Source organism: Macrobrachium rosenbergii, chromosome 3 (assembly GCF_040412425.1).
Source record: "Macrobrachium rosenbergii isolate ZJJX-2024 chromosome 3, ASM4041242v1, whole genome shotgun sequence".
NCBI lineage: Eukaryota > Metazoa > Arthropoda > Malacostraca > Decapoda > Palaemonidae > Macrobrachium > Macrobrachium rosenbergii.
The window spans coordinates 21,805,001-21,824,190 of NC_089743.1; the positions used below are offsets into that span (position 1 = coordinate 21,805,001).

The following is a 19,190-nucleotide window of genomic DNA, read 5'->3' on the forward strand; positions in this document are numbered from 1 at the left end:
TGACGTCACCAACAGAGAAGGTGGTTGAGTATACCTTAGTTTAACCAGACCACTGAGCTGATTAACAGCTCTCCTAGGGCTGCCCCGAAGGATTAGACTTATTTTACGTGGCTAAGAACCAATTGGTTACCTAGCAATGGGACCTACAGCTTATTGTGGAATCCGAACCACATTATAACGAGAAATGAATTTCTATCACCAGAAATAAATTCCCTCTAATTCTTCATTGGCCGGCCGGAGAATCGATCATGGGCCTAGGAGAGTGCTAGCCGAGTACGATATCGACCAATCCAATGAGAAACTATAGAGAAGGTGGTGGTTTTTCGCCCAAACTACTGATAACTCCTATTACGTTACTGAAGAAGAGGTAAACAGCACCGGTAAAAACGGGAGTTTCATTCAGTTTGTCTGTGTTTGATGTCTGTGATGGGGGTAGGGGTTTGATTTTGAGGTATAAAACTTCCTTAGGTCACATAGGGGCCATGTGCCAAATTTTGTCTGCTTCTGTCAAGCGGTTCGGATTTCTATAGCATCCTAACATGCAAATATTCCTTTATATATATTATATATATATATATATATATATATATATATATATATATATATATATATATGTGTGAATTTTTTCATTTCTACGACTGTGAGTTTTTTATATTCACTGTATCATTTGACATCGATTCACCATACCTTGGGAATAGCGAACACACAATGGAAATTGTAATTAATAAGTGCATTTGCCCCGACCAGAGTTAGGCCAAATGCACTTAGCTATGTCACCACTGAACACCTCCGTAAGCAGTTTTGGAACCATCGGGTAGAGGAATGATTATTCCTTTGTAAAGATGTAAACATGATATTGGGGCATAATATTATTTAGTATATCAGGAAAGGTGTAACGTAGGTTTCTGATTAAGAAAATAAGACATGACAGAGATATGGTGAGATCAGTGCGGTTTTAGACAAGGAATATGTCGTGTGGTTAGTTGCTTGGTATGGAACAGATATCGGAGATCTTTGGGAATAAAGGGAAGAACTGAATATGGCGTACTATGGCCTTGGAAAAAGTGATAGAGACCTCATGTGGAAGGTGTTGAAAATGCATGGTACAAAAAAAAAAAAAACCTCCAGAACTACTAAGTTTTTAAGATAGATAGCAAAGAGAACTGCAGAACCTAGTGAAGAGTTTTTAAGTGTCTGTGATCAGGTGAAATATGATAACAAAAGAAATCTTGAAAGATGGAGCTCTAATTGTTGATATGGATGATGAAACAGTTGAATTTTTTTATATGTATTTTGTTGTAACTGTGATGGATGAAAGTCAGGTGAAAGAAACAATATCGGTGGTAGTAAGTGGGCAAAAGACTTTAAAAGAGAGTTGGTGTAGCCATGATGTTCAATAGTGTAATATATGAAGAGATTGACTGAACCAGCTATCCTTCTTGGAAACTGAATGTGAAGCCTGGCTTTTAATGCAAATGAAAGATTAAAAGCTTGAAGCCGTTAATATGGATAACTTGGTGCAGTATATGTGTCATTTCAAGAATTGGAAGGCTTAAAAATGTGGAGATATGCAGATCTCGTAAAAAGGTTAGCATAAGTGAAAGCATGAATCAAAGTGATTTGAAATGGTTTGGTCTTGTGGAAGGAATGGAGGGCAGGACACTAGGTTGGTGAAAATGTTAGAGAGTAAGGTATAGGTGATTGGGGCAGTGTGTGTGTGGGTGCTGTGTTTGTGTAGGGAGTTCGAAAGTTTGTTGATGAGCGAATGGTGTAGTGTGTGTGTGTGTGTGTGTGTGTGTTCGTGTGAGTGTGTAGGGAGTTCGACACTTTGTTGATGAGCGAATGGTGCAGAGTGTGTGTGTGTGCGTATGTGTGTGTGTAGGGAGTTCGACTTTGTTGATGAGCCTTTTTTGAGGTGTATGAAGGGTTAATGTTAGGGAAGTTTTCTAAACATGTGATTCGTTCACGAACCAGCAATTAAAGTATGAATATCACCGATTATTGTCTGTTTTTTTTACTCCCTGGGCCTGGAAATAAAAAAAACAAAAAAGAAAATCGGATAATAAGAAGGTTTTTACTTAGTGGATCCGGCTTCATGTTGCAAAAATATAAGAAAGTTTTTTCGTGCGATAAATTAGATAATTAACTAGAGAGGGAAAGGACTGCGAAGGTATTTTTTTTTTTTCTCCTTTGTCGCATAGCACTTTTTTTTTCTCTTTTTCTCCTTTTTAGTCATTTTTAGTCTCCATACGTCTACTTCATCGTTATACAAGAAGTCACAAAAAAGTTAAGGGACGGCCACTTAAATTATGGCAAAAATGGGGAGAAGAAAGGAAATATGTAAAGGTTTCGTGCTCGTTATTTTCTCTTCTGCTAGTAAAACAGTTTGAGACTTCATGATCAAAATATATATATATATATATATATATATATATATATATATATATATATATATATATATATATATATATATATATATATATATATATATATATATTATATGTTTATATATTTTTTCATATATATAAAACAGACTATATTATTCCTGTTTGTGAATTGTTCCTGTTTGTGAATAGTAAGACGTTCTCGGCCAGATATGCAGTGCATAGCTACTGGTTATTATGCATTAAAATAGTAAAACAAAATCTTGTAATTTCCATATGAAAAAGTTCTGCTGTAATTTTACCTTAACGAACATTAGCAAAAGTCAGAAGATAATAAGTTCCTCGTTGGGCGGGTCGGTATAGTTCTCGGCTAGCACTCTGGTGGGATCGCGTTCGAGTCTCTGGCCGGGCAGTGAAGAATTAGAGGAATATATTCTGGTGATAGAAATTTATTTCTCTCTCTAATGTGGTTCGGATTCCACAATAAGCTGTAGGTCCCGTTGCTAGGTAACCAACTGGTTCTTAGCCACGTAAAATAAGTCTAATCCTTCGGGCCAGCCCTAGGAGAGCTGTTAATCAGCTCTGTGGTCTGGTTAAACTAAGGTATACTTAACTTCAGAAGATAAGAAAATGATTTGGAATCCATTTTCATACATTACAGTACATTTCCAGTCACGCCGTACATCTTTGAAGGGCAGTGAAGCCGAAGACGTTCGACAAGAGAATGAGAGATTGACTTTGGGTGGTCTCAGGGAAAATGTTACCTTACACATCACTGCATATATGAAACCTGTTCGTTTGAGATTAAGCCAGCCTTGAGATGACACGGGCTCCTGCTCTAGTCCAGCACAATGCTGAATTAATCTAAAACGGACGGATTTCATGTATCAGTTAATGCATAAAGATCATTTCATATATAACAGGAATACTCAGTAGACCACCGAGACGTAAAGTAAGAAAACCTATTGTAGAAGGCCGCTTAAGTTGTACCTGTTCTGTAATTGAGGTAAATGCTTGTCAACAAACTCTTTCCACCCTGGGCTCCAGCTTTTGGTGCTGAGCCAACATACATATTCCATTCCAATATCAGAACACAGCAGTACGAAACCGTTTTATTGATTTATTTTTTTCATTAGCACTGTTAACATTAATGGGAGAAAGTCATCAGTGAATGCTGTTCTTCGATGCTTGTCTACGGTTTTGGGATTAGTCGATGAAATTTCCTACCGGGCAACTCGAGGACTTCACCACGCAGCAGCTGTCGGCCGGCAAACCGAAATCACAGCAAACCTTTTTTCTCTACCTTTCAGGTTAATTGTGTGTGTGTTAGTGCTTACAAGTCTCAATTCGAGATCCTCGATGTTGCTTACGTCTGTAATTTAGAATCAGGAAGGGCGAGCAAGAGTCTTCTTTAATTGGTATTATTATGATATCTCCCTGATACAGAGCAAAGTGACCATTTAAAAAAAAATCTAGAAAATTGTAACTAGAGAGAATAAACCTTTCTTATGACACCCGAACTGTCATTGTAAGTAAATTTTTAAAAATTACTCAACTAACATTGCTTTCATGACCGCCCAGGCCTGTTGTCAGATCCTGTAAAGAATTATATAACTTGTTTTATTTAGGAATTCATGTGTTCATAGTGAACGACCATAATGTTTGGTCCCAAAACATCAAACAAATTTTGCCAAACAAATTTTTGAAAGGATTTGGACTATCGATATATTTGGTTATGGGTATGCAAGCTGAATTCTGAATTCCTGCAATACAAAATCAGATGTGACATGTCCTTTTACCAGTATTTTAGATTCTTATTATTGATTAAACGTTAATAGGCCTTTTCTCTTTTCCCCCTACAGGAAGTGTTAGGCCGCGCATCGAGCGTGCTGTACAGGGCAACCCGTCAGAGAGCCTTCTTCAGGACCGTCACTGTGGTCCTCCCGGCTCACTGGTCTTCCTCCCGCTGCCCCAGGCACTTCAACACCACCGCTCCGCCCATCTTCCAGCCAGCCATCACCATCGGTCGCCCACACCCCGTGTACGTCCACATGCCGTGGACTCTACAAGTGGGCGGCTGCGGAAAACCCGGAAGGACTATTTACATCACCCACGAATATTTCTCCGACAGGAATCTGTCCGACTCTCTCGGGGATCCAGGTTAGTTCTCGCCTTGTTCTTCATTCGGACTCTGAGCTGCGAAGGGCGACGAGGAAAAGGCTGATATTCGTTTGTTGGTTGTTTTCATATATTCCGCAATTTTGGGAATTTGGATCGCAACGTGACTCCCCGTGGAAATCTGTAGTTATATAGCCTTGCACGCCAACACACACACACACACACACATATATATATATATATATATATATATATATATATATATATATATATATATATATATATATATATATATATATATATATACATATCCTAACCTGTGGTGCTGTTTCCTACTTGACCTGGTGCGTCACGAAAGGCGATCGATCGATGGGCCTACGCAATCGACCAGTGAGAGCGACATGTGTGTATGAATGTCTATTGCATTTATACTCTACAATCTTTTATTTTTTCGACATTTCAGAAGTTCACAATACTTCATTTTATTATGTGAAAAACTCGCAGCTAAAATGAATAGAGCTTTTCCAGAATTGTTGGATAGTGACTTTCGATGATATTTATGCACTCCAACCATTAAACCTTTGTCGTATGCGTTTGTACTCTTGTTCAGAGTAATGGTCCCGTATTTCGAGTGCCTCGTGATTTGACTCCTCTCTCGAAGGTTTTAGAAAAGGTCTTTAGGGAGATCCCGTCCAACCTTTTTACGATCTTTCAGCTGTCTGCTAGGAGACCTCCGTGTATTTTTTTTTTTTTTCATACTGTTTCAAATACTGCTTCCGTAGGATGTGTACACTGTAGAAAAACTTGTCTTAAATGCGAGTCAGCAACCTATGACACACATCACAAACAGGTTGAATGCAAGTCAGCGACGTTTTGGTAGGCCTAACCTGCTTCATACGATTATCCAGCGTTCTCCACTTACGGTCGTTGATTTGTTTTCTACCTGTTTGTGATATGTATGAGATAAGTTGTCGATGTGTGTTTATGACATGTTTTGCTGAGATGTAGAGGCACCCTTATTTGCGTACAGAAGGCAGGTCGTCGCTTCCCCTGATACTCTGTTTGAACAAGTGATCCAGGGAGTGCTCTGTTCGGCGATTTCGTTGCAACCCCTTTCATTTCGTTTGACTGTACCTCCGTTCATATTCTCTTTCTTTTATCTTGCTATCCACCCTCTCCTAACAATTGTTTCATAGTGCAGTTGCGAGGATTTCCTCCTATTACACCTTTCAAACCTTTCTACTCTCAATTTCCCTTCCAGCGCTGAATGACCTCATAGGTCCCAGGACTTGGTCTTCGGCCTAAATTCTGTATTCCAATTCCTTTTCCTGGTTCTGGTTTATTTTGACTCAGCAGCTTTTTATCATTTAAGTATCAAGTTTCAGCGAGGATTGGGTTATATGTGGACATTCATTTACTTATATGTTGATCGCGCTTAAAAGAGCGTATGTTGGAGGTGAAAATGAGTCAGTTTTTTTATTATTTCTTTTTAATTTTCGGTCACGGAATCTTTTAGAGCAATTTGGCAATAGATTGTCTCCAGTTTAATGTAAATTGTTGTGAAACAGTTGTTTGTTTGTTCATTTAAGCGTGGTCCTTTTCTTGTGATAGAATTTTTAAAGAAAGGATTATCATTATTAATGTTGTTGTTGGAATATTTTTTAATGCAGCAAGTATTGGTTGTACTATTTTGTACTGACACTTTCACTTCTATTACCGCCATCATCATCTTTTAGCATTCCGTTTTTGTTGGTGTCAGTAAAATACGTCGGTAGAACCACGTGAATCGGACAGATAAATTCAGCACACTGGAGAACCTAATTAAGGGATGATCTAACGTAATTATTTCTGGTGTTTGTGACCTCGTTTTTTATAATACTATTTTCACAGGTCATAGTTTCCTCGTTGCAATTCTGGTACACCGGAAAATTAATGTGGAAGGTTTTTCTTCATATCATTTAACGTGTTAAATTCGTGTTAATTAAGTTTTTGGAAAATTAATGGCTCTTTTATTGTGTGGAGGCACGGCTGCGTAAAGCAGCTGCTGCCTAAAACTTAACAGTGTTAGCACCTGTTCATAGTTTATTCGCATGGTAATTATTGTATTGTGGCTTTGCAAGATTAACCCCGCATTCACTAATCGGTTAAGTTAGGTTGACTTGTGTGTGGCTGCACTTTCAGCAATAAAAAACGATAAATGGTTTTTATTTAATTCGAGTAGCCATTTCACTTTCGTCTTACCGTGTTGCAAATTTATTAGTAATGCTGCTGGCAAGATATTGGATGATTTGGCAGTCTGCCCATGGAAAGGTCATTGAAGAGTAGTTTTGTCATGTAACGCCGAATAGGCTGCGGCCTAAGCCTGAGAAAAATCGAAAGACGTTAACAAGAAAGAAGAACACCAAATACTTTAATATTGTGCTTTGCTGTGTAATGTTCTAAAAGTTACTAGGAGATCGTAAAACTTGCAAATGAATAAACTCCGAGCTCCCCAATAACGAACAGACCTTATAAAGCTATTGCGTGGCTAATATACAGGGAGTATTTTTCGTAACTGACCAAGGCTAATCTTTCTGAACTTCTGATTGACAGCACGTATCATTTACCTCTCCATTATTTATCAGACACCGTGATCTAGCATAAGTAATGGACTTCGTGAGATTTAGAACCAAAACATCTCAAACGTTTCTGTTCGTAAACTTAATTGCTTCTTTAAAATGTAGTACAATAAAAAAAATTTAGGATATCACTCCTTGTTGTAATTGATATTTTGCACGGCACTTACTGTTAAGCATTCAGTAAGAAGAAAAATTTGATCCTGATAAATGTATACTTATATGACCGTTTAGAATGACAAATTTCTCAAGAAAATCGCCAATTGTAAACGTGGTAAGTAATCGCTAGGGGCAAGACTTCGTAAAAGTATACAAAAGACGGCAAGTATGTTTGGTGAATGAGAGAGAGAGAGAGAGAGAGAGAGAGAGAGAGAGAGAGAGAGAGAGAGAGAGAGAGAGAGAATATTTCTTCATTTCATCAGATCAAATTGTGACAAATGGCAGACGCTGGCGTTCTTAGGAAGCCGCTGGGGAAATCCATTTAAGTGAAGTGTCGTACTCCTCTTAGCTAAGGAAGACAACATTGGCCATGCCACGCCAGGATTCGAAGATTATTTTCCCCTCCTTTGGTTCCCCTTTTTACCTAATCTATCTCCTCCTCTCTTGCAGTTCTGCTTCCGCCCGCCTCATCTTTCAGTGGCCCCGGTCGATACCCTCTTGCCATATTTCCCATATGTCTTCTCTTTGATTAGCCTCTGCCTTTGCCCCCACCCCCTACTCCCGGAGCTGTTCATAAATACGTTTTGAGTAAATGTCAAGTTCTTCGTTGGAGGGTGGGTAGAGCTCTCAGCTAGCACGCTGCTGGCCCAGCGTTCGACTCTCCGACCGGCCAATGAAGAATTAGAGGAATTTATTTCTGGTGATAGAAATTCATTTCTCGTCATAATGTAGTTCAGATTCCACTATAAGCTGTAGGTCCCGTTGCTAGGTAACCAGTTGGTTCTTAGCCACGCCAAATAAATCTAATCCTTCGGGCCAGCCCTCTCTAGGAGAGCTGTTAATCAGCTCAGTGGTCTGGTTAAACTAAGGTATACTTTTGAGTGAATGTCCTTCTGCATCTCCCTTTTACTCTGTGCTGGTCACCCTTGAACCTTATACAACCCTTTTACTATATTTCACTTTAGTGTTCCATAGGATAATGTTTGATTATCATATCCCTTTACTCTTCTTCACATTATAACCAATGTTCATTTTCTCCCAAAGTGTCCCATTGAATACCAGTATATCAAGTCTTTCTTTAGTTTCTCATCTAGACATATTACTTAACTCTCCATTTTTCTCCACCTTAGTGCACACTGATCACCTTTTAAGTTCTTCGTTGGACAGGTCGGTATAGTTCTCGACTAGCACACTGCTGGGCCCGAGTTCGAATCTTCGGCCGGCCAATGAAGAATTAGAGGAATTTATTTCTGGTGATAGAAAATTAATTTCTCGGTATCATGTGGTTCGGATTCCATAATAAGCTGTAGGTCCCGTTGCTAGGTAACCAGTTGGTTCTTAGCCACGTAAAATAAGTCTAATCCTTCGGGCCAGCCCTCTCTAGGAGAGCTGTTAATCAGCTCAGTGGTCTGGTTAAACTAAGATATACTTTTTTCTCTCTGGAGAGAGATGGTTACTGTTTGGCTCATGACTAAACTTATGTCCCTCTGTAAATCCAATGTCCTCTTTCTCTTATGGGACACCTTTTTGCGTACTATTTCTCTCTTCTCCACCCCGGATGTGTTATGGATCTACCTCCCCCATATGTACCCTGTTAACCAATTACTCCGTCTCCTTTCTGAAAACCCTTTGAGTACCTACTTCGTCTTTCGAAGCTAATCCTTTGTCTATTTTTTACTTTTTCGTAAATGTTATACCCACTTTTTCTCCACATTTCTTCTTCTAAATCAAGAGTATTTATATGTCAGATCAAATTAGTTCTTTTCGTATTACAAAAATTGGTCAGTGAAATGAACCTTGGTGCGAGACCTTACATTTAACTGAACTGAGAAAGAAAAGAAAGTAACTATTACCTATTATTTATGCCGATTTATTTTTAATGGCCTATAATTTTGAATAATTTCAAAACCATTGAAATTAAGGAGCAATGAAATCCGGAGATGATATATAACGAAGGAAGCGACTGAAGATAATAGTCATCACCCCAAAATCTAGATTTAACAATGAGAACGAGAAAACGTCTTGAGAAGTTACTTATAACTGTAATCAGGCTTGCGAATAGAAAATTCTAAAGGATATTCTTATGTTTTTCTAGAGAATTTTCTGAAAGGGTTCATTGTTGAACTGTTTAGGTGTGTCAGAAACACTTGATTTGTATTGCCATCGTGTCCGAAGTATGTAGTTGATATTATACTGCTTCTTAGTAGTCATTCTTAGATTACAGGTAAAATGGACAGTACTTGTCTCCTTGCTGTGATAAATGGCTTCTGCTCATGTAAGAATTTGTCGGAAAGTCTTACTTCTCTTTTAACTATGGTCTGGTGCAAAGTACCTTCAAATGAAGGATTTTGTGCGTGTTAATACTCGGGAATGTTATGGTCGAATGGGCAACCCTTAGGGCGACATGAAATAAAGGAATAAAGATGATAACGGAGGAAAGAATAGGAAGAAATAATTGAATGTAACAAAATAGGAATCGTGAAAGCTGCTCCTCACAGAGAGTCTCTGTGAATATAGTAGTTGCATGGGATGGAACAACTGCTGAAGGTTGAGTGCCGTCTCAGTCAGTGTTTATTTTAAGTGAACTGATTCACATGATTATGACAGGGTCATATATTTATATATATATATATATATATATATATATATATATATATATATATATATATATATATATATATATATATATATATATATATATATTTTTTTTTTTTTTTTGTAGGCGGTCACCTTTGTGGCATTGACTTCTTTGGTACTAACTTTTTCATATTTTCTCACTTCAGATTTTAATCTTTCTTCAAAATTCTGGATAAGGACACAATCGGGGTGTGGTTTCAATTGATTCCATTTGCTACGGTTCCGTTTCGCCTGTGCCCAGGCTTTTCAGTCAAGAATTGATGCATAGAAACATCCTCCGTTCTATTTATAGCTCCAAGAGGACGGCAGTTTGGCATTATGGGTGGTTGCTATTACTTTTCTTTACAATGCTTAATTTACTAGGGGTTGGTTAATTACTTACATTATATTTACATAATATATTATTCATGGTGCAAGTACATTTTTGTGTGAGTTGTGCATTGTATTCCTACTGATATTACTAATAAAATTATTCATTTCTTCGTCTGTGGTGTTTGGGTGGGGCTTGTTTTGGCGATGACCTTGACCCTGTCTCCTGTACCCGGGTCCTTAAGAGGATAGGGCCCTCTCTCCTTCCCTCTGGGCGTTAAGGGTCGGGTTGCATGTTGTTATACACACAGCCTCTGTTATTGTCTAGTCCCGATCTGTATGGCGTTTGTATTTTATTATGGTGCTGTCTATCAGTTCTTGTAACGATGGTTTCTTGTCGTGCTTTTCTGTGTAGTGGTGAAAGATGGCTCCCGTGTTTCTGTGCACAATTAATCTACGTCTAAGTGTAGTTGATGTCCTACCGATGTTGTTTTCACTGGAAGGTCTGCATTCCTGCTCGGGGCAAATAAATTCATAAACAACATTGGTAGTCATCTCCTTCGGCGTGGGTCCAGAGGTGCTATTTTTCGTTACAAGGGATGCTAGTTGGCTAGGCTTACAGTATACCAATATGTTTGTGTCAGTGTAGGGGGCTCGTGGCTTGACTCCCTTCTTTATAATTTTCTTGATTATGTTGCTCTTGTTGTTGTATTCGTTGTTAAAATTAGTTTGTTAATATATTGTTATCTGTTGTCCTGTCTTCTTGTCGTGTTGGTCTCTTGCGTTGTTTTGTTGGTAGAAATGGTAAAATAAACCTACGTATTTCTGATTGTATCATGTTATCTTCAAATCCGTTGTTTGTGAACAGCTGTTGTATTCCGTCCAGCTCCGCGTGTGTCGCTTTCCACGTGCTACAGTGGGTGAAGGCCCATCGCCCATGTGATCGGACTGCTGACCGTTCATGTACCCTGGGGTACTCACCTCTCCCATTAAAGCATCGCCCGACGTTCGTTGCCTTTATCTATACCTCCGTGTCATATTTGCTTGTTCCTGTGTTTGCTAGTACGTCTCAGAATGGTAGTTTTTGGTCTACGCTGAGCTCTGTGGTAAAATTCAGCACGGATTTTTCTGTAAAGATGCCTTGCAGTGTCTGTGTATTTTGTTTGTTGTTTATTGTGGTGAAAATGTCGTCAGTGTATCTTGCATAGATTTCAGGTTTTTCATGGTTACTGATTACGGTGTCCTTTAAACTGGCCATATGGGCTACGTGTTCGCTATAAGAACGCCTTGGGGGAGACCCATAGCTACACCATCTTCTTCTTCTTCTTCTTCTTTGAACGTGCTTTTTTTCCCATTTTTGTATGGGGTAAGAACGATACCTTCTTTGAAGGACTTTGATTTGGCTTTGGGGTAGACCGTAGTCTCGATCGGCTGCCCTGCCTGACATCGCTTAGACCTCGGTAGCGTATACCGCTCCCTTTCTCCCAGCAGCGAGGAGACGTTGAGCGGTTAGGTCGACAGTTCGAGACGTGTGAGGTGTCTGTTATGTTTTTAGAGATGTTGGAGTAGGCTTTGTTTGTGTGTGTATTAGTCTACTGGACAGAATAATTCTCCTTTGTGGGAGTAAAATGGTGCTTCTTTTGTGCATGCTTCCCTTGGGTTTGTGGTGGGGTTGCTTGTGAACAGCACATGTGGTCGAGGATTGTGTTTATATATATAATATATAATATATATATATATATATATATATATATATATATATATATATATATATATATATACATACATACATATATATATGTATATATATACATTATATATATATATATTATATATATATATACATATATTATATATATGTATATATATATATATATATACATATATATATATATATATATATATATATATATATACTCTTATGAGCTTGAAAGCCATTTATCTTAAAAATGTGAACTGTTCTCATTTTGCTAACAATTTTTTTTTTGAGAATCGTAGCAAGTTACGTTTTCAAGTTACACAGCGTAACGCGCTTTTTTCCAGATAATACTAGTTTAGGGCGGAATGCCAAATATCAGTATTTTTGAAGCCTTATAAACTGCTAATAAAATAAACTCGATGTCTAAGCTTTCAATAGAAATTTGATAAATATATGCTTTTGTAGATAAAGACCAAAGGTTGTACTGTATATAATATCTCAAGAAGAGCAAAAGCAAAAACAAAAATGACGCATATATTTCCCTTAAATTTCTATATGAAATCAGACTGAATAAAATTTCGTGATTACTACCCCCTACCATCCGCCTTTAACCACTGAAGGGCGACTTTAGTAGGTGGTACCTTTCCCTTATAAAGTGAGTTGTTTACATAAGGAGTTAGAAGCTAGTCCAATTCCCTTTTCTCCTTGTACTCTCCTACAGAGAGTATTACCATTATTCTTACAATAGCTTTTCCTTTAGAGCATAAACGAGCTACGAACTTGGCCTTAGAAGTCTTTGCCAGCCCCCTGCCCCACATATAAATATTTAAGCAAATAGGACTGAGGAAAAGATCAAATTAAGAACACTGTGTTCACTTTTGAACAGTAACTCAAACTTTATATTAACAGATATTAAAAACGATAATAAGTTCAGTGGAAGCTGTCGTATTTTTCTTTTCAATGTAGCATCATTTTAGAAGCCCGGCCCGAGAAATGAATCCGAAGAGCGTTTCACCGAGGAAGAGGGCGACGAAAATCCGGTTAAAACAAAAATCCGCCGGTGTGTATCGAACGAAGCTCGCCGGCCTCATAAGGGAAGAAATAGTCTCCCTCCGAAGAGAACATTGGCCGAATAGCCTTCCATTCTGCAAGAATAATGATGCAATCATTGCGCTATCAGCTCCTTGTAATGCTAAAGGAGCTGACTCTTACCGGAAGTTATGTATCGTCTCTCCTCCCAGGAATGTTGACTGCTTTAAAGGAGGTAAATTTTCTTAAATGCATTTGATACTCGTATCGTCTTTCTTCCCCGAAGTATTAGCACTAAAAGAAAAAAGAGAAATTCGGTATTTTTCTTATTTCTCGTTTCAAATATTTATGTCGGAAATAAATGCATTATATAGAATCAGAATGGTTGAATATAATGGTATAGTATATAGAATATAATGGTATATTCTTGAATATAATGGTATAGTATTTCTTCAAGGGCGAGTTTTTGGCTTCTTCGTAAATTGAGAAGAAAATTTAAATTTAGAGCAGCTATTATTAATAGAATATCCAGGGGTGATTAATGTCTAATGCCAAAGACGTATAGCCTACTTCCTTATTCCTCCTCAAAGAGAGATCAGTTGAAAGCAAGTTACCTGGAGCTACTCGACCAGGGTCACTGACGCCGACTCAGAGAGTTATTATATGTCCTTAATACGAGCAAAGTATGATTTGAAGTGTTTTTTTCAGTCCAGCTATATAATCAGGAAATAAATTCAGGCATATTTAAGTCTTGAGTTTTGTAGGCTGAACCTTTACACAACTTTTGCGCAACTCTGACTTTTTTTTAATGGAAAAATTGAACTCTTAAGGCATGCACAGTAAGAATGGTAACTGATCTTTCCTTTCTCCACAGTCACTCATCATATATGTAGTTTCCATCTTACTTATCACCTTCTCCTAACAGTTGATTCATAGTGCAACTGCAAGGTCTTCCTCCAGTTATAACTTTCAAGCCTTTGTACTGTCAATTTCAGTTTCAGCGCTGATGACCTCATAGGTCCCAGCCCTTGGTCTATGGCCTAAATTCTATATTCTGTTTTATTCTATTCTAGTTGTTACTCGCCTTCTAATTCTTCCAGTTTCCATATCTGTCCTTCTGCTTAATACTGTGACTTACCTATAAGAAATACCATTTCCTTTACTGAAATTTCTCTCTCACCCTTCTCTTTTTTGGGTGGAGATAATGGAATGGCAATTGTAATCATTAGATATATTGTCCTGCGCTATCTTCTGGCTCCCTGTGTGGTATCCCTTAGGCCCCAATAGTCGGTTCAGGGCGCGTGGGCTCTCTCTCTCTCTCTCTCTCTCTCTCTCTCTCTCTCTCTCTCTCTCTCTCTCTCTCTCTCTGTGGTCGCCCACAAATTAATGGCTGGGGACCCAATGATTCTGGTGTAGCTTAGCTAGAAAATAAGTGTCTTTACCATAACAGAATGGTCTGTGTACTTATTTATCTGTCGTCCTCTGACCGTCTAGGTTTCTGCCTGTCTATCGGATGCACTTTATATACATTATATATATATATGTATATATATATATATATATATATATATATATATATATATATATATATATATATATATATATATATATATATATATATAAATATAAGATATAAATGTATAAATATTATAAATATATAATATGTAGATATGTACATATGATATACATAAGTATATATATACATATACATAATTAATATTATATATATATAAATATATATAATATATATACACATAAAATGTATTATATATGCTGAAAATTTATTTTTGGGTTATTCTAGACGATCAGTTTATTGGCCAATAACATGTACAGAGATTCCATGATAAGACGAAGCACAGCTGAAGATCCTTTTGGCATTTTTTTTATTGCAGTCGTTTAATGTATATTTACAATAAGATTCAGATATGCTGTCAGGCTCTAAGTAACTCTTTTGATTCCTGTTTATATATAAGGCAATTGAAATTTTCATTTTCCATTACCTTTTTTGTGGCTCTTCCGTTCACCTGCTGTAACTATACAAATCTCTTACCCCTCAATTGCCCATTCCCAAACCCCTAGATAAGCGGTTAAGGCGCCAGCTGCTGGCCTGTCCCTCTGATGTGTGGTTGTTCACCCAACTGACCGCTTACCATATAAGTTGAAAGGCTTCTTCGTGTTCACTGTACTTCCATAACTTAGTTGTTTTACTTTAGTTGGTAAGATCTATGAAAAATTCGTGATAGGAAAATCTTACGGGACAAGAATGTATTGTCTTTGAAGTACGATAGAATACCTTAGTACTATATCGTATTTCAAAGACAATATATTCTTGTTCTGAAATAATTGATAGCTGAACATAAGTAATCTGAGACAGCGCCAGAAAGCATTTAGTCCTTACCTGTAATGTTATTTGCAAAATAGAAGCTGATATGCATGGTCTGTTGCCTAATGCATCGCTGGTGAATAAATTTTATATATATGGTCTGTATGCTTAGTACGCTGGTGGTAAATTGCGCAGTATCGCGAGTTTTATGCAAGTTTTATATCGACAAAATTAATGAACCAGCGAACATGATGTGTTCTCTGTCCTCTAAGCCGGGATTTTTCTGGTGTCAAACGGAAGCAGAAGCAAAAAGGTGCAAAGCTGACGCAGATTGTCCGGTGATTAAACTGAGGCCTTTGCGTGTGTAGAGTGCCATGCGCCTCGTGCTTTTTATTTGGATTAACAAGTTCCATAAACGTTCCAACATTATAAAATAAAAGACTAGATCGTGATTTATTTTATTTTTTTAATTGTACTCAATGCGATGTGTTTGATCCTCTCGAAACTGTCATAATTTGAGACCTCAAAGTGAGACCTGTAGTGGACGAACTTTGTATTATTTAGTTGAACAAAATTCGCATTAAATGTGTATGGTTGTGTCATTTTGGTTAAATTTTGGTCACTTGTATTTCTGTTAGACCTTCGTCACTGAGTCTGGACGCGGTCAGTTGGTCATGGTCAGCTCGGTTGCCACAGAGTGAGTTATAGTTATCGATCAGTTACAGGTGAATTTACTGGCGGTCGTATATCTCAAAACAACATTTCGATCGCTCCTCAGTTGCAACTGCGTTTCAAGACCATTTGCCTCTCAGTTGCTTCAACATCCTTTTGCGACTGAGATGCCTCACAATCACTTGTTTCCCAAGTTCAGTGGAAACGGTAATTGTTCAAATTATTCAAGTTTAAGTTATTTCAAATCAGTTGTGAGTGAGTTAAAGATAAGTTGCAACTGATTTAATTCACAGCCAGTTCAACTTCAATCATTTCGGGTGGACTCCTTAACAGTTATTCCAGGGTAAATTGTAACAGTTTTGTCTCCATGCGTTGAACTGTACAGGTGAACTGAGATCGTAACTACTTTCTTTTTAAGCAAATTGCTTACAGTATTTGACTAAAGGTCACCTGACATATATATATATATATATATATATATATATATATATATATATATATATATATGTATGTATGTATATATATATTTATATATATATATATATAAATATATATATATATATATATACATACATACATATATATATATATATATATATATATATATATATATATATATATATATATATATATATATATATACTGTATATATATATATATATATGTATGTATGTATATATATATTTATATATATATTTATTTATAACTATGTTCACTTTGTTATAACACAGTATTATGTATCAAGGAAAAGTGAGTCAATTTTTAATGTTTAATGTGCATAAGGAAGTATTTTTATATATAAATTCAAGTACACATAATCATAAAACCGAGACCACCATAGATAACTTTTGTGAGAAGGGAGCGAATTTGTATTCATTGTAACCAGAAATGTTAATTCTATACCCTGAGGAACGTGAGCACATTTATTTTGCTGTGCTTCGTTTCAGAATAGATTATGAAGCACGGCGGAATATTAATGCATCTGTTTAGTAATCTTTGTAAGATTTTGGGACGTGGCTGGGTTTCCAGGTCCTGAGATTTTTATTTTGTAATGATAAATTGTCACATAATGCAGAGCGATGCGCTCGTTATATTCCTGCAATGGTTATCATTATTTTGGGGTTGTTTGCGTCGTCTCTGTGTAAAACGCCGCCCATATTATCATAATGTTATCCTCTCGGAAGCTGTCACTCTGCAGAAGGAGGGGGACTTGCTCCCGTTATCATAAACGATTCCCTTATTCCTTGCGTCGCGCTCAAATGATTTTTCTTCTGTATTCTCAGTCTCTAGAGATATATTTGGTGAGCTTCTTTTTTGTGATTCCAGGCATTCCGACTGTTGCGATTCAGTTCTGAAGTAGAAATGGGGAATTCGTGTCTGTGAGGGCGATAAACAATGGAAAGGATGTTTCTTAAATAACTTATGTCAAACGATGAATAGTAATTAATGCCAGTTTATGTGTTTTTGTCATCAAAGTTGTGTGATTGTATCCATTTAAGTTTTGGATTTCTGTAGATCATACATTTTGGAATCCTATCAATAAAAAAACTAATTCGTGTGGCTGCCGAAGTGAAGTTTTTTTTTTTTCCTAAGAAAGCGCCGGAAAAAGTTTGGAGCCATTCCGTTCGTGAGCAATAGTTGTTCAAGCGAAACAAAACTGATTCGAGTACCGATACATGAGATTGTGAGTGATGGTTTGGAAATGCTTGCATTTAGGCGGAAAACCAGCCTCGCTGGGTAGGTGTTTGGATTCAGAAAGACGCAAGACAATTTTATTTAAGCCATGAGAAGAATGAACACGGAGTGGAATATATTTTAGACAGGATTTAGGGTTGAATTAGACAGTTGCAGATTTATTTCGCTTTAATCTTTATTTTACTCCTTAAAGGGTATGGTTAGCTAAATATTGCTTTAGATTTCTCATAACTATTTACTCCTATCTATCTATCCTCAACATTTTTATTGAGAATTTTCTCTATCGACAACATTTTTGTGAATGTTCTTATCCTCAACACTTATTTTTTTGTGAATTTTCTCCATCCTCATTTTTGGATATATTAGGCTCTTAATCGAAAGGAATCTGCCATGTACATAAACTCAAGTAAATTGTTCATAATCCATAGGAAATACGATTAGGTTTGTGAGCAACTAGTTTGCAGTAATGCTTTGTCGAGGGTCACTTGATTTGCTGCGTGACTGCTCTCTTGTTTGTGGTATGAAGACGAGGACGCTGTTTGCTTGTTGAGGTAGAACTACTGTGCGCTTTATTTAAATGGCTTTTGGTTTTTGAAAGTTGCTTGCGTTCCTTGAGCTTGTTGGAGATCGTGTCTGCTTAGTGAGAGCGACTTTGTTTTGTTGAAAACGTCTTGTTTTTTTTTTTATTTATAATATTGTATTATTTTATTTTATTCTGAATACCTTTTCGTGTTAGACCTACTTGGCTATTTTGAGGAGCTGCAGTATACTCTCGTTGCCTGGTGGGCAAGAAATTTGTTTAACATCGAACTAATGTCTATTTCTTCAAGGTGGAACAGCTGCAATGTAAACGCGAACGTTAAGCCCATGTACTATATGTAAAAATTCCTTTTTTTTATTTTCTCAAAGTCATCTGTTATAAAAAGACCTTGAGCTTATTTGCCTCCAAAAAAGAATTTTGAAATACAGGAAGTTTGCTGGCCTAGAATACTATTGTATTTGCATTTAACCAAAGACAACATTCAGTTTCAAAGGTACATATTGTTTGAAATCTTGTTGTCTCCTAACTAAAAATCCGTGGTGGCGTAAGTGTAATTTTGAGTTTGAAACCAGGTGGTTAAACTGGCAGCTATTGTCGACTTTTACCTCATTAACTGATCAGAAAATATTGTGTTGTTGTCGTTGTGCCGAGGAATGAGATGGAAAGCAGGGAGTTTTGGCATATAGGGTTTTTATCCAGCTCCATTGTGGTAGCTAATAACCCGGTGAATAATATTGACATACTGCATTACATTTCAAGATGTCATAACATGATGTTCTAGGAAACGTGCTGAACGTACTATACATTTCAATGTGGAAAGACTGCTGTTTTGTTTTTCGTTGAAGAAGGTGCGTTTTGCATATTCCTTCATGTATTAAATGGTTAATCATTATCTCTTTTTATAATCGTTTTCGAAACAGAACTTTGTAATCGATGCGTGAGGTATTTGATTGCATACCAGTTCCAGTCCGTAAATAAAATTAACACGAATGCCATAGAGAAAAGTCTT

At 37.1% G+C, this 19,190-nt stretch overlaps 1 protein-coding gene across 1 annotated transcript in view; it reads left to right on the plus strand.

The window, feature by feature from the left end:
* The first annotated feature begins 3,690 nt into the window (after positions 1-3,690).
* LOC136853020 (calcium-activated chloride channel regulator 1-like) overlaps positions 3,691-19,190 on the plus strand; it is a 531,777-nt gene continuing 516,277 nt past the window's right edge. The window contains exons 1-2 of the mRNA XM_067128177.1: positions 3,691-3,912; positions 4,247-4,544. Coding sequence (XP_066984278.1) covers positions 4,436-4,544 — 109 coding nt within the window. The 5' untranslated portion in view covers positions 3,691-3,912; positions 4,247-4,435. The remainder of the gene's footprint in view (positions 3,913-4,246; positions 4,545-19,190) is intronic.